At 40.8% G+C, this 25,814-nt stretch overlaps 1 protein-coding gene and 1 long non-coding RNA gene across 2 annotated transcripts in view; one reads left to right on the top strand and one right to left on the bottom strand.

Moving 5' to 3' along the window:
• LOC126985691 (nephrin-like) overlaps positions 1–25,814 on the top strand; it is a 105,820-nt gene that overhangs the window by 24,040 nt on the left and 55,966 nt on the right. The window contains exon 2 of the mRNA XM_050840848.1: positions 17,976–18,108. Coding sequence (XP_050696805.1) covers positions 17,976–18,108 — 133 coding nt within the window. The remainder of the gene's footprint in view (positions 1–17,975; positions 18,109–25,814) is intronic.
• The window catches only part of LOC126985695 (uncharacterized), a 106,833-nt gene continuing 98,979 nt past the window's right edge, over positions 17,961–25,814 (bottom strand). The window contains exon 3 of the long non-coding RNA XR_007738931.1: positions 17,961–18,070. This is a non-coding gene — a long non-coding RNA (uncharacterized LOC126985695). The remainder of the gene's footprint in view (positions 18,071–25,814) is intronic.

Here is a 25,814-nt window from a genome sequence, read left to right as displayed (position 1 = left end):
TTGAAGACGTTGAGCGAGAGGAAAAGAAAAGAGGAAAAGAAAAGTGTCCTGGCGAGAAAGTGTATTGGATATGCAAAACCCTGTGTGTTGGGAAGCTCCTAAAAGATGTGTTTGTAAAAGATATTGCGTGGATGTTTGCGGGAAAAATGAGTTAAAGAAGTGTTGTATAAGTGATGCTGAAAAGACTTGTGTATAAAAGCGTTGGGAGGTTCTTCGAGGAAAGGGAAAACATGCATGCACAACAATGAGAGTATATAGTTACCAGACAGAACCACCTTTGACTTTAATAGACTGTATTTCCACAAGCGAAGAGGCAAAGACTGACACTCAACAATGTCCTTGAGAAGATTTCAATAAAAACAGTTGATCTGGGACAGCATAGGTATCATTAGAAGTCAAAACAATCTTCAGCTGATCCAATGAAGACAAAAAAAGCATCGAAAACCTTAGTGTGGCAGAAGAGAAAGAGGAGATGATGAAAAACAAAACATCTGCAACTCGCTCATTCAAAAAAAGTGCACACAAAATGAAAATAATGAAAAAGAGAAGGACAAAATATAAAAAAATCTTCAACTCACTCTTCCCCCCAATAAAAAACCTGAAATGAAATAAAAAGAAATCAATAAGGAAAGAGGCGGAAGGAAGCAGGGGAGAAAGAAAGAATCGATAGAGGGCAACACGGGACCTACAATGACTTCGTTCTCGCCTTAGAATTCCGCCCACAGAAATTCCCCAAATTTTGTGGCTAAACCTGCGGAAACATCGGTTTGCTGGGACAATTCTCACGTTGTTGTCAGGTGGTGGTGAGGGGCGGTGGGGGCGTGAGGGAGGCGTGAGGAAGGCGGGAGGGAGGCAGGGAAAAGCCGGAGTGCATCTGTGGTGGTGTGGACTAGGGTGGAGGAGGAGGAGGGGAGGGGAGACTGCAAGAGAGGGGAGTGTATCTGCAAGGTTGGGGTGGTGGGTGGGACTACTGGGAGGGCGGGCGGCCAGAGAGGAGCGAGTGCATCTGCAAAGAGTTGGGTGGTTCGGTGTGAGGAAGAGGAATGGTATCGACAAGGGTGGTGGTCGAGGCGGTGAGAAAGGGAAGAAAAGGTGGCTGGATGTGAGCGACAGTGAGATATAAGGACAGTCGAGGAAGATGGGAGAGTAGTGCGTGCAAGATAGGACCGCGTGCGGGAGACGGGAGAGATATGTAGTGTGAGAAACGAGGCGTAGGAGAGACTCGAAGAACTCAAGTAGCGAAGGGTGGAGTGAACGTACGAGAGGAGGAGACGACGGCTTTGTGAAAATAAGCGAGACATTTCACGAAGACGATCCATTCCTATTCCCACGCAGCACGAGAGAGAAAGTTCAAAGGATTCAGAGACGAACCACAGACTACCCGGAGGGGCTTTAGACTTTCCCTGCTGGAGTCCACGTCCCCTAGCATAAAGGATACCCGGGTCTCGGCTTCCCCTGGGTTCAAGGCCCCGAGGTTGTCCCTCTCCCTGAAAATTACTGCAGCGTAAACCCACAAGTTTCCCAGACTCGAAACTGCCGTAAAGACTTAAGATTTCCCCCGCAGGCCGTCAGGAGGGATACGGCAAGGGCGGGAGGGATGGGAGAGCGAGGGAGAGCAAGGGAGCGACCCAAGCAAAGAGAAAATCAGAGGAGGAAAGCCGGAAAGAAACGGGAAAATAAAGGAGGACGAGGCATGTCATTGAGGGTTAAATGTGAGGGAGGAGAGGAAGTCAATGTAAAATTGAGTGAAAAGGCTGCGAGCGCTGGAAATATTGAGATATATGACGGGAAACAGACAGGCAGAGAGAGCTTCAAAGAGGGAACAAGGGAGGACGAGGAAACTGACAGGATGTATACCTAGTTTTTGGATAGGGTCCGTGAGAGAGCGAGAGCGAGAGAGCAAAAGCGAGAGAGCGAGAGCGAGAGAGCAAAACCGAGAGAGCGAAAGCGAGAGAGCAAGAGCGAGAGAGCAAAAGCGAGAGAGCGAGAGCGAGAGAGAGAGAGAGAGAGAGAGAGAGAGAGAGAGAGAGAGAGAGAGAGAGAACACACAGAGGCCTGAAGATGAATAGACGGACAACACATTTTTCTATACCACATATTGCACGCGGGACAGAAAAATGTGGCAGCGATCCATAAACCTCTCAAACACACACGTTTCTAATATCGAGCTCAACGCCGGGCCTCAACACATAACGCTTTATTCTGAATTAAATTTTACCCGAAATCGCATCGAACTCGTTCCCGTGTTTTTCTATCAGTGGTTAAAACAGAGTCGGCATCAGAGGACCAGTAGTTCAGCCTTTTATTTTTGGTCATATTCGATATATACATTAAATTTCCACTCCCGCTGCGCTCTCACAGTTTAACGCGGGAAAGACACGTCCAGCGGGCCCTGAAATGAGGACACGAATGGTTTTATTGCCTATTATAACGTCTCTATGGGCGGAAATGGAACGCTTTCTCCTTCCATCAGAGTCACCAGGAGCGCCGCAGCGTGAAGTGAAAACCGAACAGAGAGGGAGGAAAAAAAAGTGCCGCGGACGTTCAAGGAAATGCGTTTTGCTTTTAAGATGGCGGAGAGGTTCGCCCTGAAGCTATGAATATTAATCTTAGTGTTTCAAGCCGATTTCCGCACCACTCTGCAGCCACTAACGCTCCTGGGTGTCCATTATGGCCGGGAGAGGGAGAAATAGCGCCGTTCTGCACCATTTGGTTCGGGGAAAGCCTGCTGTACAGAACCCCCCTAGAGGTGCGAACAGGGCCTTCGGGTTGGCTGGCTGACTGGTAGTGGTAGTGGTAGTGGTGTTGGTGGTGGTGGTTGAGTGGCTGTTTGTGTCTCTCCTTCCTTGTTCCACCGACTAGCTTCCTATTCTTGTATGCGTCCCTGGCTGTCTAACTGCTCCTGTCTATGTTCCCAACTCGTGCCAACTGTCTAACTGGTTAATTTTGTGGATTTTTGTCTGACTGTCTCTCTAAGGTGCTGGTGGTGGTGGTGTGACAGTGATAGTGGTGGTATAGCTGTTTCTGTCTCTCCCTTACTATTTAACCGACTGCCTCCCTGTCTTGCATGCGTCTCTGCCTGTCTAACTGTTCCTGTCCACGTTCCTGCCCCGTCCGAACTGTCTGACTGGTTAATTTTGTGTATTTGTCTTTCTCTCGCTTATGCACTATCCACCTCTCCTCTTTAACCAACTATCTTTCTATTCTCGTAGGTGTCTCTGCCCGTCTAACTGTTCCTGTCCACGTTCCCGTCTCGTCCGAACTGTCTGACTGGTTAATTTTGTGTATTTGTCTTTCTCTCGCTTATGCACTATCCACCTCTCCTCTTTAACCAACTATCTTTCTATTCTCGTAGGTGTCTCTGCCCGTCTAACTGTCCCTGTCCACGTTCCCGTCACGTCCAAACTGTCTGACTGGTTAATTTTATGAACAGTGTCTCTGGATGTCCCGTTAATCTCCCTCTCTGTGTTCACCTCCCTGGCTGTCCCTCTGTTTCCTCTCCCGTCCATAACTTCGTGTGTTGATGCGGTCCTGTCTTCCTAATTGTCTATAAATAGGGATGCCACTGTCTGCTTGCCTCACTGCCTACCCTAGCCTTGTTTCCCTCGCTATCCGGCTGAATAGTATGTTGTTTCTCCCTGTATTACTGTCTGAGGGAATGGCCTTGTTTGCCTATCCTCGTCTGACTGGCCGGATGGTGCTATTTTATGTGCCTGCTTGCAGTGGCTTTCCGGCTCGTCGTGTCCTGCGCTCAGCTGCAACTTTCTACACGTTTCTTTACTTTCTCGAGGTTCCGGAGAATTTGCATCCCCTTGTTCGGCTGTCTGTCTGTCTGTCTGTTTGTTCTGTTACATGACTCGTCCCCTGTTACGTTTTCTCTGTGAGTGTCAGGTTCAAAGTGTTTCCCTCCGAGGTCACATTTGCATCGCCAGACCACGCGTGATCTCCTCTCTTTAAGTCGGTGATAAATGTCTGGTAAAGGAGGCGAATAAAAAGAAAACTGCCACTTGAGATTAATGAACGAAAGAAACGCGAGATTATTTGTTTTTTTTTAACGTTTTTGTGTTTATCATTTTTACGTTTTGGGGGATATTGGATTATGTTGCCTCCTCTCCCTTGTCTTCTAAAGGGAGGAATAAATAGGAAACTGCCACTTGTGATTAATGAAGGAAAGAAACGCGAGAATATTTACTTTTTTTGCGTTTTGGGTGTTTATCATTTTTCTTTCTTTGACGGTTATTTGATTATGATGCCGCCTCTCTCGCTCTCGCTCTCTCCCTCTCTCCCTCTCTCTCTCCCAGCAGCCTCCTTGTCTATCATGTCTGATTCATAATTTATCTTCTCGTCTTTCAAATTATCCCTTGCTCGAGCTGTAAACCGAGTCGTGACACAACTTCGGAAGGGAAACACATGAGCTCTCGTGAAATATGATGCCACTGTTCTCTCTCTCTCTCTCTCTCTCTCTCTCTCTCTCTCTCGTTTATGAAGTCCTTTTCCAGGTATTTCGCATTATTTTCCTCATTTTTTTTCAGGTCTTTTTTTTCATGTCATACTCCAATTTTTCCTCTTGTCCTCGTCCTCGTCCTCCTCCTCCTCCTCCTCCTCCTCCTCCTCTCCTGGCCTGAAAAGATACTGGAGGCTCGTGATTTTCCAAACTTTCCCTCCTTAAACATACGTCAGGCAAGTCATCCTCAGGCAACACAAGACGGACTTAGTGGGGCTCAGGGCGAGGTCGCGTACGATGGCCGGCTCTCTCCTTCCTTTTTTTTTTTCACTTTTTTTTTTACGAATTTGGGGTCACTTTTTTCACCTAGTTCTTCTTCTCTTTCAATGCTACTTCTTCTTTTCGCTTCATTCTTCTTCTATTTTTCCTACTCTTTCTTCTGCCTCTTTTTCTTCCTCCTTTCATTTTTTTCCTTTTTACAAATTCAGGATCATTTTTTCCTCACCTGATTAATATTATTCTTCCATTTTATTTCTCCTTTCTTCTTTTCCATCTCCTGTTCTCCTTCTCCTTCCTTTCTTCTTCTCCTTTCAATCTCCCTCACCTTTTTCTTTTATACCTCTTCTTCTCCTCCTTCCATTCTCTTTTTCCTTCTTCGTACATTCTCCTTCTTCCTCTCCTTCTTTCCATTCTCTTTCTCCTTTTCTCGCCTTCTACTTTCGTTTTTTTTCCTCTTTCCCAATTCGAGATCATATTTTATTCAAAGGATGAGATGGAAAATTTATAACCTCATCAGGCGATCTTTACGGATGGCATGAGTGTGCTAACGATGAGAGAGAGAGAGAGAGAGAGAGAGAGAGAGAGAGAGAGAGAGAGAGAGAGAGAGAGAGAGAGAGAGAGAGAGAGAGAGAGAGAGAGAGAGAGAGAGAGAGAGAGAGAGAGAGAGAGAGAGAGAGAGAGAGAGAGAGAGAGAGAGAGAGAGAGAGAGAGAGAGAGATGAGCGAAAGAGTTACATAGCGCGCCATTTCAGAATTTCAATTTTCGACTTTTCTTTTTTTTTCCCTCGGCCGTGATATTAAAATCCATTTTTCCCTCGGCGCTACACAAGTGATTATGACTTTTTCTGTTCCACATTTGGACCTTTCAGAATAAAAAATGCGCATTCTTTCGCACGAAGCTGGAACCATTTTGCCATTTCTCTGTGGGTGTACGCTCTCTCTCTCTCTCTCTCTCTCTCTCCATTTCCCATACGTTCCTCTCGCTCTTCTCTTCCTCCAATCTTCTTGCGCCTCCTCCCCTTGCAATAACATAACTACATTTCTCTCTATATATTTCTCTTTCTCTTTCTCCATATCTATTATTTATCTATTTGTCTCCAAGGAAATCATCACGCGGCGTCAAGTCCACCTGCGATTTACGTTAATAAGTCAGGGCTTGAGTCAGTTTCAGATTTCCGATCAGGACGAGAGAATGTTGAATCTCATGTACTGCAACTTCGCAAGATTACGGATAAGGAGTTCTCTCTCTCTCTCTCTCTCTCTCTCTCTCTCTCTCTCTCTCTCTCTCAAACCCTTTCTTGCACTTCCTTATCTCATTTTCATCTTTATTTACACACATGTTTTTCTCTTATTTCCATTTTTTTTTTTTTTTACCAGTCATATCTCTCCCACCCTGTCGCACTTTTTTGCATATGTATACTCTCCCTCACCCTCTCTCTCTCTCTCTCTCTCTCTCTCTCTCTCGCTCTCTCTCGCTCAGCCCCGCCCCCCTCCTCCCGTCACGCACAATAGACCTCCACGACGAGGGATTGCTGGAACATTGTAGGAAGCTCTGACTTAAACATGTGTCGCGTTGAGTGAGAGGGACTGTGGCGTGGATCTGCGAGACGGACCAAGAGGAGAATGAAAGCGAGCTGAATGACAATGCCGGCGTGAGGAATGGTACGAGAGGGAGAGTAAAGGAGGAGTTACGTAGCGATGTGAAAAGCTGATAAAATGTAAGGCGAGACTTTATAGAGACGGGGAATCTAGAAGGAGTAAAGGGGATGTTGAAACTGAGGTGGAAAAGATAAAATTAGGCAAGATAGGAAAGAGAGGAATAGTCTTGAAGCAGTAAAGGAGGAGTTACGTAGCGTTGTGATGAGCTGATAAAATTTAGGGCATGTAAAGAAATAGACGAGGAATCTTGAAGGAGTTTAGAAGTTGAAATTATAATGAAGATAAAAAGGAAACGGGCAAGTTAGTGGTGTAAATATAGCAACAGAAATGGTGAAGTTAAAATGAGTGAAGATGAAGTTAACATTGTGATAAAAAAAAATAATAGTAGACAAAGGTGGAAAAAGAAAGGAGTAAATAGAGAAGAAAGTTATTAGATAGGAAATTAAGGAGGATTCGTAAGTAGTTAACAGAGTTAGAGTAAGAGGGAAGTTAGAATTGATTAAGAAAAAAGAAAATTGACAAAAAATGAAAGAGGGAATCTACAACCATGGACAGGGTAGAATTGATGGCAGGAAAGACATCACAGGGCGGTCAATAAAAAAGGAAGATGGGAGGTTGAAGGAAATCGGGAAGGGTAAACTATGAGAAACTGAATGGAAAAACGGAAATCAGGGTAAAGAAAGAGCAAAAGAAGAGAGACGTTGAAGGCACAAAATTGGTCGAGAAGGAATGCAAATTTTGGGTGTGAGTAAAGATTAAGGAACCATGAAGAGAGAGCCCTGGATTAGGTAAGAAAAGCTCGTGATATATACGTGGTGGTAAGAAAAGCAATTAAAGTTGAATGTAAAAAAAAGGAAGATATTTACGAAGCGGAGAGGATAAAGAGACAGTGTGTTGGGTAGTGTAAATTTAAGAGGAGGTGGAGGAGGAAGGAAATAACCGCGACATTAAAGCCATAAAAGGGAAATATGAGGAAAATAAGAGGATAAAAACAGAAAAAGACGATAGAAGAGGAAAAGAAGAGGAGAAAAAGACAGAAAAGTAGAAAAAGAGGGACAAAAAATGAAAAGAACGCAAAGTAAAAGAAAAAAGAGGAAGAAAAATGAAAGACTAAAGAAGAAAAAAAAAGAAAATTTATAAAAGGGAAGAAAGAAAAAGAAAGATGTGGGAAACGGAAATAACAAGAATAAGAAAAACAGGAACCCAAAAAAACTTATACACAACAACTCACACTATCTCCTACAATAAAAAAAACTTGAGGGCACAAAAAACGAGAGATGTAAGGAAGAGCCGGGAGATGAAGTGTCTATAGGGAGATTGAAGAGAGCCTGGAACGAGGTTAAGGCAGGGTACTTGGGGTGTCTATATGGTCCATCAAAACCCATACGTTCGTCATTGTGTATTCTATGGCCCCTCAAACGACCTGAGCGAGCGAGAGAGAGAGAGAGAGAGAGAGAGAGAGAGAGAGAGAGAGAGAGAGAGAGAATATACGAGGGCAAGAGAGTCAAGAAAAAACTCCCATTGTCAAGGAGGGAGAAAAGTGCGGAAAAAATGCGTTAGTGTGCGTGTCCGTGTGTGCGTGTGTGTGTGTGTGTGTGTGTGTGTGTGTGTGTGTGTGTGTGTGTGTGTGTGTGTGTGTGTGTGTGTGTGAAAGTATGCCGCCGGGGCCTTTCTGAGAGCAAACGATGGCAGAGAAAGACAAATGAAGGTGCTTGAGAGAATGGAGAGAGAGAGAGAGAGAGAGAGAGAGAGAGAGAGAGAGAGAGAGAGAGAGAGAGAGAGAGAGAGAGAGAGAGAGAGAGAGAGAGAGAGAACACAGAAATAAAAGAAAACTCGCAAAAAAAAATATAAAAACAGAAACCAAAGCAACAAGAGAGGTCTGAAGAAAACAACACGGTAGAAAAATAATAAAAATGGCCATAAAAGCAAGTCCACTGAACCCTAGCACGCGCGTCCTCGAGGGAACAAAACAATAAAAGTGAGAAATTAGAGTGAGAGAGAGAGAGAGAGAGAGAGAGAGAGAGAGAGAGAGAGAGAGAGAGAGAGTTATTATGTTTCAAGTGGATGGCAATATCAAGTATGGATTTAAGGTCCTAAGCCGATAATGACGAGGATTATGGATTTAAATGAAGTGGATGATGATGATGATGATGATGATGGAGCAGTCGAGAGAGGCCGCCATGTACTGTGACCTCTTTATGTAAATGCAAGCAATCGAAATCCCTTTAAATGTGACGCCGTAATGTATTTCAGCCAACCGTTTATCTCGTTTATATTTCATCATGCTTTATATCAGCCAATGAGAGCCTTTAGTTCCGTCACTTTAGCTTTAATCCGCCTGACCTGAACCTTTGGCCTTTGATATCATCCTTCTTTGCCTAATTTAAATCATTTTACCGATCATAACACCTTGATTTCACAGGATCTAATTGCTCTGTCAGCCTCGAATCCTTTCTGAGCCTTTTCACCTATGATAACACCTTGATTTCACAGGATCTAATTGCTCTGTCAGCCTCGAATCCTTTCTGAGCCTTTTCACCTATGATAACACCTTGATTTCACAGGATCTAATTGCTCTGTCAGCCTCGAATCCTTTCTGAGCCTTTTCACCTATGATAACACCTTGATTTCGCTGGATCCAATTGCTTTGTCAGCCTCGAATCCTTTCTGAGCCTTTTCACCTACGATAACACCTTGATTTCATCGGATCCTATGCTTGGTAAGATGTGGATCCCTTTTGAACCTTTGTACCTATGATAACATCTTGATTTTAGCGGATCCTATGCTCTGTAGTAAGATTTGGATCCCTTTTGAACCTTTGAGCCTATGATAACACCTTGATTTCAGTGGATCCTAATGTTCTGTAGGACTTGAATCCTTTATCACTTATCTCGCCTATAGGTTTTGCTTTAATGGACATCTTGCTTATATACAAATACAACCTTAAAGTTTCCTAATCCAACCCTTTACTGCAAAAAAACAAGGAAGGTTTACTTCAATCTACGTCATTTCAACATCAACATCGCCTTTATATCACCTAATCTATGTCTTCCCTTCCAATCCAACCCTTTACTGCAAAAACGTCAGGTTAACTTTCCAATCCACGTCGTTCCTACACTAACATTGCCTTTAACATCACTCACTCAGCGCCCAAACATCACCCAGTTCACATCCTTAACCTCACCCGCTCCACGTCTTTACCGCACTGACGTCAGCTGGAAATCAACTAACTTCAGCCGGCGAGTGTTTGTGTCACGTCAGCAGCATCCCAGCGACGGCCTCGGTGCGCGAATAAATAAACAATCTCGGCCTGTCGGCTGCTTACAAAAGAACGTGTGTAAAACTTTTAGGAGTGCCGCTGGGAGTGACATTCCGCGGAGATATACCTTTAAGACTTCTCGAACTTATTTTTCTTTCTTTCTTTTCCTTAACGCTTGCAATACGTAAACAGGAACCTAGTCAACAGCTTCCTTCCTGGTTGTAATTTGGAACTGACTTAGAAATGGATTAATTAAACATGGAATATCGGCTTTTTCCTTAATCAATATCCGTGCACAGAGAGTCTTGGAATATTTCAAAACGCCAAGAAAAGAAAGTCAACCAAACTATTTATTAGCCAAACTCCACACTAGAAAATTATAAATACATTGTTCATATGCTCTAAAATTTGATACACACTAAACAAATCAAATTACAAATATATTCAAATAAACCACAACGTATCAGAAAGAACAAAAAACACGAAAGTCTCATAAACAAACCCTCATTCTTAGCATAATAATAAAACCAGTATTACCACAATGTATCAAAAATATCAAAAAACACGAAAATCTCATAAACAAACCCTCATTCTTAGCATAATAATAATAACACCAGTATCACCACAACGTATCAAAAAGAACAAAAAAAAAACGGAAATCTCATAAACAAACCCTCATTCTTAGCATAATAATAACACCAGTATCACCACAACGTATCAAAAAGAACAAAAAAAAAACGGAAATCTCATAAACAAACCCTCATTCTTAGCATAATAATAACAACGCCGGTATTTCCAAAGCGTGTAAAAAGAATAAGTGTTCCGCATAACCCGACAGGACGCGTCAGAAACAGAGTGTATAAAGGAACTTCGAGGCGGCTGCTCCCTCTCCAAACAAGCAGGAATCACACAACAGCAACGCAAGCAAAACAAAGGCAAAAATCAACACGCTAAAGGAAAAAGAAAACAAAATAAAAGAGCTGAAACACTGGGCCCGGTTGGTCTTGACTCCTTCCCTGACTCACTGTTATTTTTTCATTTCTCCTTTTCGTTTCTAAATTTCTCCCTTCTCTTCTCTTTCCTCTAAAACCTGCCCCTTACTTCGATTCTTTATATCTTACTCGTTTTAAGCCTCCCTCCTCTTTTTCTTTCATTCCTTCCTTTCGTTTCTAAATTTCTCCCTTCTCTTCTCTTTCCTCTAAAGTCTAAACCTAACTCTCCCTTTCTTCGACTCTTCATATATTACTTGTTTTATTCCTCCCTCCCTCCCTTCTTTTCCTCTCAACCTACCTCTCCTTCTTCTTCCTCTCCCTACCTATCCCTCTTTTCCTCCCTTCTCTCTTCCTCTAAGTCTCCCTCCGTCTCTTCCTTCCTCTCTTTCGCTGTCTCCTTTGCTTTATTTCTCCCTCTCTCTCTTTCATTCTTGCAGTCAACCTCCCTCTCTTTCCATCGTTTTCTTAGTTCCTGCCCTCTTTCTCCCTCTCAACCTCTTCTTCACTCTCGTTTTCTTCCTCTCAGTCTCACTCCCTCTTTCTTTCTCTCTCCCTATCTCCCTTGCTTTCTTTCTCCCTCCCTCTCTTTTTTCCTTTCTTCCTTTCTTATTCCCCTTAACCTATCTTTCTCTTTTTCTTCCTTTTCCACTCTCTCCTCTTTCTTTCCTTCCTTTCTACCTACTCCCCCCTCCTCCTCCTCCTCCTCCTCCTCCTCCTCGTCTTTCCTCCTTTTCTCACTCCGCTCCTTCATCCACCTCCCACGGGAATGACGAGCGACACACCAACACCAACAACAACACCAAGAATTACAACACCACCACCTACACCACCACCTCCACCACCACCTCCACCAGCTCCCTTGTTCCTCTCTCGTCCCTGTTTATGTGACTCATCTTTCTTTCCTCTGTTTTACAAGTTTCTTTTTCTCTACTTTTTTCTGCTCGTTCGTGTAAGTTTGAGCTCAAGTCTTTGTGAGTGTGTGTGTATTTTTTTGTTCCTGTTTTTTTTCTTCCTTTTTTTCTTCTTCTTGTCCTCGTCTGTCTCTTTCCCTTTCCGTGATTTCTGTTGCGTCGTGTATTTTATTTTTTACTGTTTTTTTTTTTTCTTATTCCTGTTTAGATTTCTTTTCTTTTCTTTCTTTCTTTTGTGTTTTCTTTTCTGGGTGTGTCTTTGTGTTTGCTTTATATCTTTATCTTCTTTCTACTTTTTTCTTACTTACTTATTCTTTACTTTTTTTTACTGTTGTTTTCTGCCTCCTTTTTGTATTTGTTTTCTTTTCTTTATTTTTTTTTCTTTTCTGGGTGTCACTGTTTTGCTTTTTTTCTTTTCTCTTCCTTCTACTTCTTTTCTCACTTGCTTTTACGTCTCTTTGATATTATTTTGCTTTTTTAATGTTTTTCCTCCTATTTGTATTTTTCTCCTTTCCTTTATTTATTTATTTTTCCTTTTCTGGGTGTGTCAATGTGTTTGCTTTATACTTTTCCCTACTTCCTACTTGTTTTCTTACTTCTTTTTACTTTAGTCTCATATCATTCTACTCCATAACCTTAAGGACACATCTATTCATTTCGTTATCTTCTCTTGTCATCGTAAAGTTAAATTTCCTTTCCTCTCCTTTCTCTTTCTCTGCATATTTGTGTCATTCTGTATTTTCTCGGGTAATTTTTCGCTGTCTTTAGAATTTCACTTTTTCACTTCTCCTTGATTTTAAAAGTTGTGTCTCCGCGAATCCCACTTTCCTTCACGCTGGTTTTTATCATTTTAATTTACCTTCATGGCTTCGTAATTAATGTAACGAGATGCATTGTGTCGCTCCGAGGTCCTTTCTTTTTCTTCCTGTGTTATGCTGAACTTCGAGATTTCATTTTCGAGAGTGTTTTCTGCGCTTTCCTTCTTTGCCTTTAGTGTGTCTTATTTGTATTCTTTTCTCTTTTCCTACTGCTTTGTGTGGTGAGTGCATTATCTATTTCATTATTTACTGTTCTATTTTTCATTATTATATTATTTTCATTTTCTTCAAGTTTCGTTTTCGAGAGTGTTTTCTGCGCTTTCATTCTTTGCCTTTAATTTGTCTTATTTGTATTCTTTTCTCTTTTCCTACTGCTTTGTGTGGTGAGTGCATTATCTATTTCATTATTTACTGTTCTATTTCACTATTTATTATTCATTTCACCTTTCAAGTTTCATTTTCGAGAGTGTTTTCTGCGCTTTCATTCTTTGCCTTTAATTTGTCTTATTGGTCTTCTTTTCTCTTTTTTTGCTGCTTTATTTGGCGAGTTCATTATCTATTTCATTCACTGTTTTATTTCACTACTATATATTATTCATTTCATCTTTCAAGTTTCATTTTCGTAAGTGTTTTCTGCGCCTTCTTTTCTGCCTTAGTTTGTCTTATAGGTATTCTTCTCTTTTCCTACTTCATTATTTGGGGATTTCATTATCTATATCATTATCTATTTCATTCACTGCTTATTTCACTATTTATTTTGCATTTCACCTTTCAAGTTTCATTTTCGTAAGTTTTTTCTACGTTTTCTTTTGTCCTGTTTTGTTTTATTTGTTTTCTCCTCTTTTCCTACTGCATTATTATCGTACAAATTCTAAGACCTGGTTGGCGAGTTCATTATCTATTTCATTATTCATTATATATTTCACTATTCATTATTTACCTCCACTTTCAATTTGCCTTAGTTTGTCTTATATGTATTTTTCTCTGTTCCTGCATATTATATTGCAAATCCTAAGGCCATGTTGGTGAGCTCAATATCTATTTCATTATTCACTATCTATTTCACCATCTATTATTTATTTTCAGTTCCAATATTCACATTCCTGTTGTTTTGTTTATAATGGCGTGGCTTCTTGCTTCCTCCTACGTCTGTCTGTCTGTATATATCCTGCGCTAGGTTTACTGTTCGCTGCTATTTTTTGTGGTTTATTTCACTATTTGTCATATTTTCACCTTTACATTTTTTCATTCCTGTCGCGCTTTTGCTATGGCGTGGCTTCTGTCTTTTTTCCCACGTCTGTCTGTAGGTTATATATCTTGCGTTATGTTTACTGTCCTCGGCTATTTAAACGATTCCTCTTGCACACTCTTATTTAAATTCATACATGCGTGGAGTTGACGTCGTTTCTTCAGCTTCCTTACTCTTTCAAGCCTCTGTTCCTTTTTTTAACAATGAAACTGTTATTCTGTTCCAAACATGTCGCAACAGCATTTTTCCTTTCCTTTCTTTCTGGTGCAATATGTCATCCTCTTTTATTTACGTGCGTTATTTTCATTATTGTTATTTTAGGGACATCAAGTTTGCATCACATTCGCTGCACCTCTGCTGTGTTCTCTTTTGTTTGTTCTTTCCAATATTCGACGTAACATTTCTTCAATATTAAAGCCGTTGTGTCGATTCTTCATTTCCAGTTTTCTTTATTTCACACCTCGTACGTTTTTTTTTTCTTCTTTTCTTTAATATTAATAACCGGATTTACAATGCATGAATTTGAAGGGATCCTTTTCTTTTCTATCATTTTCCTTCCGCTGAGTGTGTGTGTGTGTGTGTGTGTGTGTGTGTGTGTGTGTGTGTGTGTGTGTGTGTGTGTGTGTGTGTGTGTGTGTGTGTGTGTGTAAACTCACATGTACGTGTTTTTACCGGCATATCATTATTTAGTTAAACAGCAGCAAACACTGCCAAAAGTAAACACTTATTTCAAAATCAATTAATCACCTGTCACAACTGTAATTAAAACACGAACCTCTAATAAAAAGTTTTGAAGCATAATTATCATAATTAACGATATCATATGTTACTAGTTTCAGGGTTAAGTTCAGGGAAAATTATGGATGAATCAATGTGCCGCTGCGTAGCAAGTAACACGCTATGAGCGACACTGGCGGCGGTACACATGCTATGAATTATTACGCGTAAGAACAAGGGCGCTATTTTTGGACGCTTCCTCCTCTCACATCATTTCCAAACGCCGAAAAGAAGATTAATCAGGCTTTCATGAGTGTTTTATCACGTTCACGGTGCAGAAGAAGGGTCAAGCTATCACCAGGGACATTAAACTACCACTGGAAATGCCCAAAACGCCTACGAAAGCCTTGTCAAATATGTGTTCTTGGAGCGCCGGAATGTCCAAGAATACGGCCCTGAGTGTTACCAAAACGAGTGAACCTGCATTTTGTACCACCAGGTGTGACTTTGGAGATCTTGAATGTATTTGGCTGCACATTTTATAGAAATCATGCAGACAAAGTCGTTTTGGAATAAAGTAAGAGCATTTCTTTCTTCTGAATAATATAAACATCGATTGATTCATAAATGCAGCAGCCTCATCTACAAATGATGTGCAAGTGTGGAGTGCAGGAAGAGGAAATGTCAAGTGAGGCGTGATCTTTAATGGATACACTCTTGGGAAGTTGGAGATACAGTATAGTAGATGAGTTCCAAGCTTGTTTGAGAGTATGATCAAGACGTGTATTTCATAGAGCAGCAAGTAGCGGGCTTTTTTATTATTGTTTCCTTTTTTTTTTGTGCCCCTGAGCTGTCTCCTTTGTTGTAAAAAAAAAAAAAAAAAAAAAGTGCCGTTGAAAGACAGAAGAGTAATAGAAGGGCTTGAGGGTGTGTGTGTGTGTGTGTGTGTGTGTGTGTGTGTGTGTGTGTATGTGTGTGTGCATGGGATGGGGGGGGGAGGTCGTCTGCGTGTGCGTGTCCGCCTGCGTAAATCTGTATCTGCAATGGTGGGTGTAGGCGCTTTCAATGCAATTCCTCTCGTTATTATTCAAAAAAATGTTAACAATGTACAATTTTTAAACGCGTGCACTTAGCTGGCTTCCGTTTCCCCGTACATGATCGGAGTGAGCGTGGAAGCAAATGTCAAATGTGAGGGCGAGAAGTAATGAGGTGGAGGCGACTCACTACTGGGCCGTATTACTAAACATTTCGCCGCCCAAGTTCACATATTTGACAAGGCTTTCGTAGGAGTTTTGGGCATTTCCAGGAGCAGTTTTATGACCGTGGTGGTAGTTTAACCCCTCTTCTGTACCGTGAACTTAAATAAACACTCATTAGAACTCAACTGATCCCCTCTTTGACCTTTAGAAATACTGATGTGAGAAGCGAGTGTGTCTTATTATACCGACCACTAATGCCATGACTCACTCCATCAGTCAGTCAGTCAAAAGTGGATTTATCGAGAGTCGGTGAGAGCGAGTCAGATTTGGCAATTTATGGTGGAAAGGGAAAATACCTCTGTGGGTGAGTCATTGATATGGTGTATGTGCGAGTATTGTATTTCCATGGCTTTTCATCTAAAATTTATGAAAAAGTTTTTAAATGGCCATTCCGTCCGGGCCGTGATATTTAGAGTGAATGTGATGCTTTATAAAGTCTTTCTGACCAACAGTTTTATTTTCCAGTACCCCGAAATAACAATATAAAGCGAGAGAGAGGGCGAGAGCGAGAGAGAGAGAGAGAGAGAGAGAGAGAGAGAGAGAGAGAGAGAGATTGCCTTTCTCAGACGAGCCTCCGGAAAAGAAGCGAGCATGTTTTTACGGTATAATTTAAGTAATCAGATGAGTTTGAATTTCATATCAAGACCCACCCGAGAAGAAAAATATAAAGACGGATGACTTACCCGCGAGAGAGAGAGAGAGAGAGAGAGAGAGAGAGAGAGAGAGAGAGAGAGAGAGAGAGAGAGAGAGAATCCTATTTGCCGGATCAGAGTAACGTAAAAGAGGTGAGTAATAGCATCAAGCCTAAGTGGAAAATGCAGTTTGTGTGTGTGTGCCGAGGTTGATATTCCAGGTATGAAAATAATACGGCCATGTTTGCGAGTAATCATTCCGAGATAGGCGGAGAGCTGAGCCATTCGAGGCACTCAAATTAGTGAAGCGGTCAAGACAGGAGAGACAGAAGGTTAGTTTTTTTTTCTGTTTTCACGAGCGTCTCATCCTGCTCCCGCTGCTTCTTTTCCTTCTGTTCCACATTTCCACAATTATTACGGCGTCAGAACATAAACAAAAGAAATCTAAAAACAACTTTGCAAAAATATGAGCACTGCTACAACCCAGATCTAATTTCAACTCTTGGTTTATGCCGTAGAATAATTTTATACGGTAGAAATTATTCATATTGCAATAATTAGGAGTATAATAACTACACACTTAAAATTAGCTAAATACGTATGTAAATATGTTGCAAGAACTGGTAAAATATGCAATGAAACACGAACTTAGGAATTAAAAAGGAAATTTTAGGAATTCAGTTATTTTATGTAGTAACGTAACAATCTCTAGATTAGATGCAATATATAAAAAAAGCAATGATTCCCTGACAGAGCGGCTGAATTAACTATATTATGAAATATTTTTAAGGACAAATTTGCAACCGTTTTCTTCTTCAAAAAGCACTGACACATTTATACATATGAAGCAATTCCACTAAAATGTTGCGGCTTTATTAAAAAAAGTAACTGTAGGGATATTGAATCCCACGTGACAGTGGTTTAGTATTTTCACAGGAATGTGGAGTGGGCGCACCACACTTTTTTGTTGGAACTCTCAATGAAATTGGAGAAATTGAATCGCGTGAATGGCCCCCACAATTTTCACCATTTTCAATGGAAAGAAATTCCTTGTTAAATTAGAATTTCGCATGCAGTAACTGTTTAAAAGTGCGATCCTTTCGGAGGAGAGGTGAGGAACGCGCAATGCACAACATGTTACCCGGAAACTGGGATGCAAGGCTGACACTGGGAGTCTCACGCACCGCCGTACTGTCCTGAGCCAGCAGGAGATAAACAAATTACGTGCAGCTACTGCCCCTGACCACAGCCTAGCCCCTGCCACCTGAGTTATATGATCGTCATTAACACTGGTCTTTGAAACGTAAACACCATGACAAGCTAAATATACTGTTACAATCCCAAACGTTATCTACCATACTATGTAGCAGAGATGACAACAGTTGAACAGAAAGAGTGACAAACCGGAAATTAATTGGAACTGATAGACACAAAGGGAGGCGGCTAACAGGCGGTAGGATGAAATTAAACAGAACATGGAATATTAATATCGAAACTGGAAACTCGAGACACAAAACAGAAACCAATGGAGACTTTAGGAGTGCCATATGTCCTGCAGCGGAACAATACAGACTGTGCAATGATGATAATATAGACGAACATCCCACACCACCACTGAACAAAAAATAACAAAGACATTTACACAAGAACCTCAATGCACTGATGACACGTACACACCAACACACTACATGACATGGTGTAAAAATAGGAAAGACAACGAAAACCGTGAATCACACACATACCTTTCTTCTTCGCAGGTCCGACCAGGGAGGTGTGGGCGGCGGACGGGCGGGCGGCGGACCTGAAGTGTAACCTGACCTCCCCGCTGCCGAAGGACGCGCCAAGACTGGTCCTGTGGTATAAGAAAGGACTCCTGAAACCCATATACAGGTGTGTGTGTGTGTGTAGAGAGAGAGGGGGGGGAAGAAGGTCTCTGTGTGTGTGTGGGAAGGGGGAAAGGGGATCTGTGTGCGTATGTGTCTGTGTGTGTGTGTGCGTGTGTGTGTTACGGATCAGCGGTGTAATATGTATAGAAAGTCTCATTAATTCATCGTTTGGTCGTGTATGTATGTGTTATGGTATTGTAATATATATGAGGTTTCACTGGCGTTATTCATCATTCGTGTGTGTGTGTGTGTGTGTGTGTGTGTGTGACTATCAACCTGTCATAAAACAACATATCATATACATTTAACGTTTCCCTTCGCCTATTGACACTCTTGGAAAAAATATATACTCATAACTCCCACAGAGAAGCGAAAACAATACACAAAGCCAATTGAAATTTTTTTTTTTTTCCCGGCACCTGATCTTTCTGTCTATATAAACCGTGTCGAATATTTTGTTGCGATGTTGTTTTTTTGACGGATATTTAATTTGTAGTCATTTTTTTCTATTCTTGACGTTTCCCTTTTTGCCAACTGTGAACGGTCTTGTCATTTTTCCCTTCCTTTTCTTTTATTCCTTGTTTCTTTGTTTTTTCTCACACTTTTCCATTCCTTTCTTCTCCGTTCCCATTTTTTCTTCCTCTCATCTTTTAGTTTCATTTTACTCCTTTTTTTTGTTTTGTTTTTCTTTTTATATTCCTTTCATCCTTTACATCCCCTTTTCTCTTTTTATTCTCTTTCCTTCTTTACATTTGTGCATCTTCCTTCCCCTTGTTTTTATTATTTTTTTCTTGTTTTTTTTCCTTTTATTTTTCATTTCTTTTTCATGTGCCTCTCGCTGTCCTTTATTTTCCCTTCACGGATTCAGTTCCTTTGTATCGGATTTCCTCCTTTTATCCGGTTATTTTTTTACCCTTTATCCTTTCATCCCAGATTTCCTTTTTCCTGTCTTCGCTTTCTGTACTTCTCTTTATTTCTTTTTCTCTCTATCTATCTATCTAAATCTATCTATCTATCTATCTGTTTTCACTTAGTCTCTTTAATACACGCTTATAATAACTCTGTCTTTTCTTTTTTTCTCTCTTTAGCGGCTTTTCTCTCATTCTTCGTCTTTAGCGTTGTTTTTCCATGTATCGCTTTATCATATTTTTTCCATTCATTTTTGCGGCCTTGTTTAGCTACTCCTTCGTCCTCCTTTCTTCCCATTCTTTTTCAACAGCATCCTAAATCCTTGTTAAACAGACTTTTGAGCGCCTCGTAAACTAACTTCATCGTCGTCGTCGTCATCCTCATCCTCCTCCTCCCCGTCCTTCTCCTTTTCGTTCTTCACCATCTCATACTCTTTCTCCTCCTCCTCTTCCCCCTCCCCTGGCAGCCTTCCATCCTTGTTAATTTACACGCTTCTCTTCCTCTCCTCCTCCTCCTCCTCTCTGGAACACCCTACTTCCTAGCTTGTTAATATATCCAGTGTTTTTTTCTCCTCCCCTTCTTCTTTATCCTCCTTCCCCTTCTCCTCCTCTCTGGAACACTCTACTTCCTAGCTTGTTAATATATCCAGTGTTCTTTTTTCTCCTCCCCTTCTTCTTTATTCTCCTTCCCCTTCTCCTCCTCTCTGGAACACTCTACTTCCTAGCTTGTTAATATATCCAGTGTTCTTTTTTCTCCTCCCCTTCTTCTTACTCCTCCTCCTCCTCCTGCTCCTCCTACTCCTTCTCCTCCTTTTTCCTTCTCCTTTTCCATCTCCTCCATCTCGCACTTTTTATCTTTGGTGTTCCCTTCAAGACAGTCTTCGATCCCTAAACCTAAAAAAATCAAACTGCTCTAAAAGTCTTAATTGGGAGCGAATCGCATAATTAGTTCACGTGGAAAAGAGGTGAGACGGATGGTTCGTATTACGCGCCCAGGTGAGAGACAATTAGCTGGGATTACCTGGGAGTAAGTGGACTAAGTGATGCCATTTCCACCAGGTGTTGCCCTCTCGCTCTCTCACCTGCCCCTCCTCCCCCTCCCCCTCCCCCTCCTCCCCCCCCCCTAGTGCTAAGGCGAGGTGCACAAGAGGTCACCTTCGTTAGTGTAAAATTAATTCCTTCTCCTTCCCCGCCTCCTCCTCCTCCTCCTCCTGCTGTTGCTTCTCCTCCTCCTCCTATTCCTCGTTGTCTTCATCTTCCTCCGGTTTTCTGCTCCTCCTCTTCCTCCTCCTCCTTCCCTTTAACTTTCTCTCCGCCCTCGTTCTTCTTATCCTCATCTTGTTCTTAGTCTTCATGTTCCTCGTTCTCCATTTCCCTCCTCCTCGTCGTCGTCTTCCTCCTCCTCTTCTTCCTTCTCCTTCCCTTTAACTTCTCCTCCCTCCTTCTCCTCCACCTCATCATCTTCTTAGCCTTCGTGTTCCTCATCTATATCCTTCTTCTCTTCTCACTTTTCCTCCTCCTCCTCCTCCTCCTCCTCCTCCTCCTCCTCCTCCTCCTAACCTCTTTCCCATCCTCCTGTTCTTCCTCCTCCAACTTCTTTCTTTCTGTTTTATATTTTCGTGTTTTTCATTACCACCTTCTTCTTTTTCCTTCTCCTCCTCCTCCATTTTCTTTTTCACCTTTAAGATCGTAATTACTTTTCTTGTCACACTCCCTTCCTCCATCTGATAATCATTTGACATCGTTTTGCTCTTCATTCTATTCCTCTCAGTTTTTCTTCCCACCTTCCAACTTCCTCGTGCTCCAGTGTGTTTTTTCCCTTTTTCTTTTGACAGTGAAGGAGGCAGCTCAAGGGCTAAGATAAGTAAGAAAGAAAAGATCACGCTGGAAGAAACAAGAGGGCCGCTGGAAACCAAAAAGAAGAAGCAAAACAAGAAAAGGGCCCCTGGAAAACAAAAAGAAGAAGCAAAACAAGAAAAGGGCCCCTGGAAACACAAAAAGAAGAAGCAAAAAAAGAAAAGGGCCGCTGGAAACACAAAAAGAAGAAGCAAAACAAGAAAAGGGCCGCTGGAAACCAAAAAGAAGAAGCAAAACAAGAAAAGGGCCGCTGGAAACACAAAAAGAAGAAGCAAAACAAGAAAAGGGCCGCTGGAAACACAAAAAGAAGAAGCAAAACAAGAAAAGGGCCACTGGAAACCAAAAAGAAGAAACAAAACAAGAAAATGGAGCTAGAAACCAATAAGAAGAAGCAAAACAAGAAAAGGGCCGCTGGAAACACAAAAAGAAGAAGCAAAACAAAAAAAGGGCCGCTGGAAACCAAAAAGAAGAAGCAAAACAAGAAAAGGGCCGCTGGAAACACAAAAAGAAGAAGCAAAACAAGAAAAGGGCCGCTGGAAACACAAAAAGAAGAAGCAAAACAAGAAAAGGGCCCCTGGAAAACAAAAAGAAGAAACAAAACAAGAAAAGGGCCGCTGGAAACACAAAAAGAAGAAACAAAACAAGAAAATGGAGCTAGAAACCAATAAGAAGAAGCAAAACAAGAAAAGGGCCGCTGGAAACACAAAAAGAAGTAAAACAAGAAAAGGGCCACTGGAAACCAAACAGAAGAAACAAAACAAGAAAATGGAGCTAGAAACCAATAAGAAGAAGCAAAACAAGAAAAGGGCCGCTGGAAACACAAAAAGAAGCAAAACAAGAAAAGGGCCGCTGGAAACCAAAATGAGGCAGCAAACCAAGAAAAGGACCACTGGAAAACAAAAAAAGGCCAGTGAGAAAACAATGTCCGCTGGAAACAAAAATAAGAGCCCGATTAACTTTTCCTTGGTCCCTTTTGCTGGAAGAAACCAAAAAAAAAAATGTCGATGAAAGAAATAAAAAAACGCTGGAAAACAAAACAAAAAAAGCCAATGAAAAAAAAGATTAACCTCTAAATCCCTTTGACTGGAAGAAACAAAAAAAAAGGATGCTGGAACACAAAAAAAAGACCGCTAGATGAAACAGAAAAGCCCAATGGTAACGAAAAATGAAGAGGCAAAACAGCAAAAGCCCGCAAGGGGGAAAAAAGGCCAACAGGAAGCAAAAACAAAGCCCAATTAACCTCTATTTCAACCCTTTTGCTTTAGAAAGAAAAAAATGTTCCTGGAAGAGACTAAAAAGGCAACAAAGAGAAATGAAAAAGCCCGCTGGAAACAGAGAAAGCCCGATTAAACTTTTGCATCCCTTTTACTGGAAGAAACAAAGAAAAAAGGTCGCTGGAAGGAACAAAAAAAGACCACTGGAAACAAAAGAAGCCCGCTGGAAACAAACAAAAAAATGCTGGAAACGAAAACAAAAGACCGATTACCCTCTATTTCATCCCTGCTGCCTGAAGAAACAAAAAAAGAAAAACGCTGGAAGAAACAAAAATAAGCCGTCGAAGAAACAAAAAATATCACTGGAAACAAAAAAATCAGCTGGAAACAAAAAATCTCCCTGGAAACTAAAAAAAAAAAATGATTAGCCTCCATTTCATCCCTTTTAGCCTTACTCAAACTACAAGGAAAATGGTTAATGGAGTTCGAATGATTTACGGCCGCTATATCGATGTCATTTATCTACGGGGGAGAATAAATCAAGGGCGCCTGTCTCGTTCTGGCCGCCCTAATGGCTTGTTTACCTCGCTAACTTGCAGCCGTATATTCTCATTATCGATTAATTAACTACACCTGAATGTGTCTCCATAATGCGCGACAGAATTATTAGTACGGGTAAAGCCTTGTTAGTGACCTCCAAATAACGTTAACTAAATCTCAAACACTGATTTATCACTATTTTTATTCTTTATTATAACTTGTAACCGTATATTCTCATTATCGATTAATTAACTACACCTGAATTTGTCTCCATAATACGGAACACAATTATTAGTACGTGTTAGTGGCCTCCAAATAACGTTAACTAAATCTCTAACATTGATTTACCACTATTTTCATCCTTTACTACGATCACAGTATCAGAACTTCTCTATAATGCGGAACAGAATTATTAGTACGGGTCAAGACGCGTTAGTGACCTCCAAATAACGTTAACTAAATCTCTAACATTTATTTATCACTATTTTTATCCTTCACTACGATCACAGTGTAAGAACTTCTCTCAAACGCCGCTCTTAATTATTTTTTATACCGTAAGTGAAGCAGCTCAGAGGCAAAAAGAAAGGCAGGTGAGAAAATAAAGCCCGCTAATCATTTCCCCCATAAAAAAAAAAAAGTGTATAGATGAGTTGCCAAAAGAGAGTATACGTAGAGACTTGATTCTGATGTCCAAAATTGCTCCTGACTAAATAAAGGGAAGCAGCTCAAGGAAAAAAAATTGAGCAAGTGAGAAAAAAAGCCCACTGATCGTTGCCCCCATAAAAAAGTGTATAGATGAGTTGCCAAAAGAGAGTATACAAAGAGACTTAAATTGTTTCTGATGTCTAAAATTTCTCCTAACTAAATTACTTTCAATATCAAACACTTTTCCCATCCATTGTCACTTTTAATCCATCATAATTTGTCCCCCTAATGCCTGAATCAGTTAGTATACGTAAATCCGTACTCTAATGACGTCCAAATACTCTTGTCTAAATTAATAACATGGATTTAACACCATTTATATCCCTTATTACCATCAAAGCATATAAATTTGTATCCTTCCTTTATGAGCTAATTAGTTCGGGCATCTCGTTAGTAATGACATTCAATCAAACTTGTCTAAGTCAATAACATGAATCAAACACTGTTAACACTCGTCATTCGTGTCATAGCATCGGAACTTGACCTCTAATGCTTGAATCAGTTTGTATAAGGAAATCCTTCAGTTAACGACATCTAATTAAGCATGTCTAAATCAGTAACATGGACTAAACTCTATTTACACTCATTATCCTTCTCAAAGCATCAAAACCAATTAATATACCATATGTAGAGACTTGTTACTGACGGCTAATTAAGCTTGACAAACTCTGCCGTGGACTAAGTGTACACAAACTTCATTTAAATCAAAACATCGGAACCTATTTCCTTAATGAACGGCTAAATTAGTATTGGAATATCCTTGTTAGCGACGTCCAATTACTCTTGACAAACTCTCGGCAGTGGAATAAGTGTACACAAACTTATTCACATCAAAACATCGGAACTTATATCCTTAATATGTCTATGCTATTTATATCTCACCTAATTGCGCCAACTATGTAATGCGAGACAGAATCAGCATTGCAATAGCCTTGTTAGCGACGTCCAATTACTCTTGACAAACTTATTCACATCAAAACATCGAAACTGATCTCTTTAACACGTCTGTGCTGTATATATCTCACCTAATTCCGCCAACTATGCAATGCGAGACTGATTTAGTATTGGAATAGCCTTGTTTGCGACGTCCAATTACTCTTTGCCTAACTTAGTAACGTGTCCTCGATTGCCTAATTAACCGCATATACTGCCAACGGTCGATCCTTTCCCGTGTTGACGCTTCGATGCAATACCTAGGGCAGTTTTCACCCTCCTTCATCTTCATCTTCTCCTTCCTTTTTCTCCTCCTCGTCCACCTTTTCATACTTTTCACCTTCAAGATCGTAATTACTTTTCTAGTTCATCTTGTAATTATTTCTTTGATGTCGTTTTGGTCTCTTTCCTTTTCATCTTTTGCTTTCATTCCCACTTTCTAACTTCCTCGTGCTCTTGTGCTTCTTCCTTTTCTTTTTATAGTAGAGACAGAGATAGATAGATAGATAGATAAAGAGATAGATAGATGGAGAGGGAGAGAGAGTACACGAATCTATTGGACATACGCACAAAAAAAATACGTGACTCCTTAGCTTTTCATAATTATCTCTTTTTTACGTGTTTTCATCTCATTTTTACCTTTTTCCATCCCTCTTATGATCTCTCTCTCTCTCTCTCTCTCTCTCTCTCTCTCGTTAGCCCTTCGAACTATTTTCCTTCTTCCCTTTCTCGCTAAATACCGGCCGTGCATTCCGCTACCTTTTTTTCCCTTCCTTAAAACAGGTAAACTAAGATATTTAATAAACGCCGCCGCACCTCATATCCATACCAGTAATAACCTTTTAATATAGACCCTCCCTGGAATACGGCGAGATTTTTTTTTCTTCATATATTCGGGAAAAAAAAAGGATTCGTTTAATTACGCGGAAAAAAAATCACCATACGGAATATTGAAATTAACGCCGGCAAAAAAAAAAAAATAGAGCGAGAATCTTATTATTTTTGACGGGGTGAATGAAGCCTTACCGGTAACGTAAATATTTCTCCTTCAAAAATATATGGGAAAATAGTTCAACGCCCCCCCTCCTCCACCCAATTCCCATTCCCTTACTCCATCCCCCCGGGCCAGGAATAGCTCCAAGATACGTCAGGATAATTAATTCTCCCCTGGAACTTAATCTCAAGTTAATTATTTTCTCATCTATGGAGCAAAAAAGACTTATTAGGCTTTTTCGTGCCCGTTGAGCCCCGGCGTGAGGGAGGGAGGGAGCGAAAAAGCAAGTGGTAATCCTTTTTGAGATAGAAAACAGGTTAATCATTTTTTTACGTATTCGGAAAAGTTGCAGTAATGATTTTGATGTATTTTTTTTCCTTTCCCAGCTTTCCGGAGGCGAGGAGGGTTACCGTGCCTAATGAAGCATTGCAAACCATTTCCATACGCTAGAATTAAAAAGTTTTGATTTTCACATGAAAAATATTTTGAGGGGTCGTCTGCAGCAAGGAAAAAAAAAGTTGAATTTCTGTTGGAAGCTACAAACCATATATTCCCTGCG

Source organism: Eriocheir sinensis, chromosome 5 (genome assembly GCF_024679095.1).
Source record: "Eriocheir sinensis breed Jianghai 21 chromosome 5, ASM2467909v1, whole genome shotgun sequence".
Classification (NCBI taxonomy): Eukaryota; Metazoa; Arthropoda; class Malacostraca; order Decapoda; family Varunidae; genus Eriocheir; species Eriocheir sinensis.
Note: the sequence above shows the minus strand (reverse complement) of the source record. Positions and strands in the feature narration are given on the sequence as shown.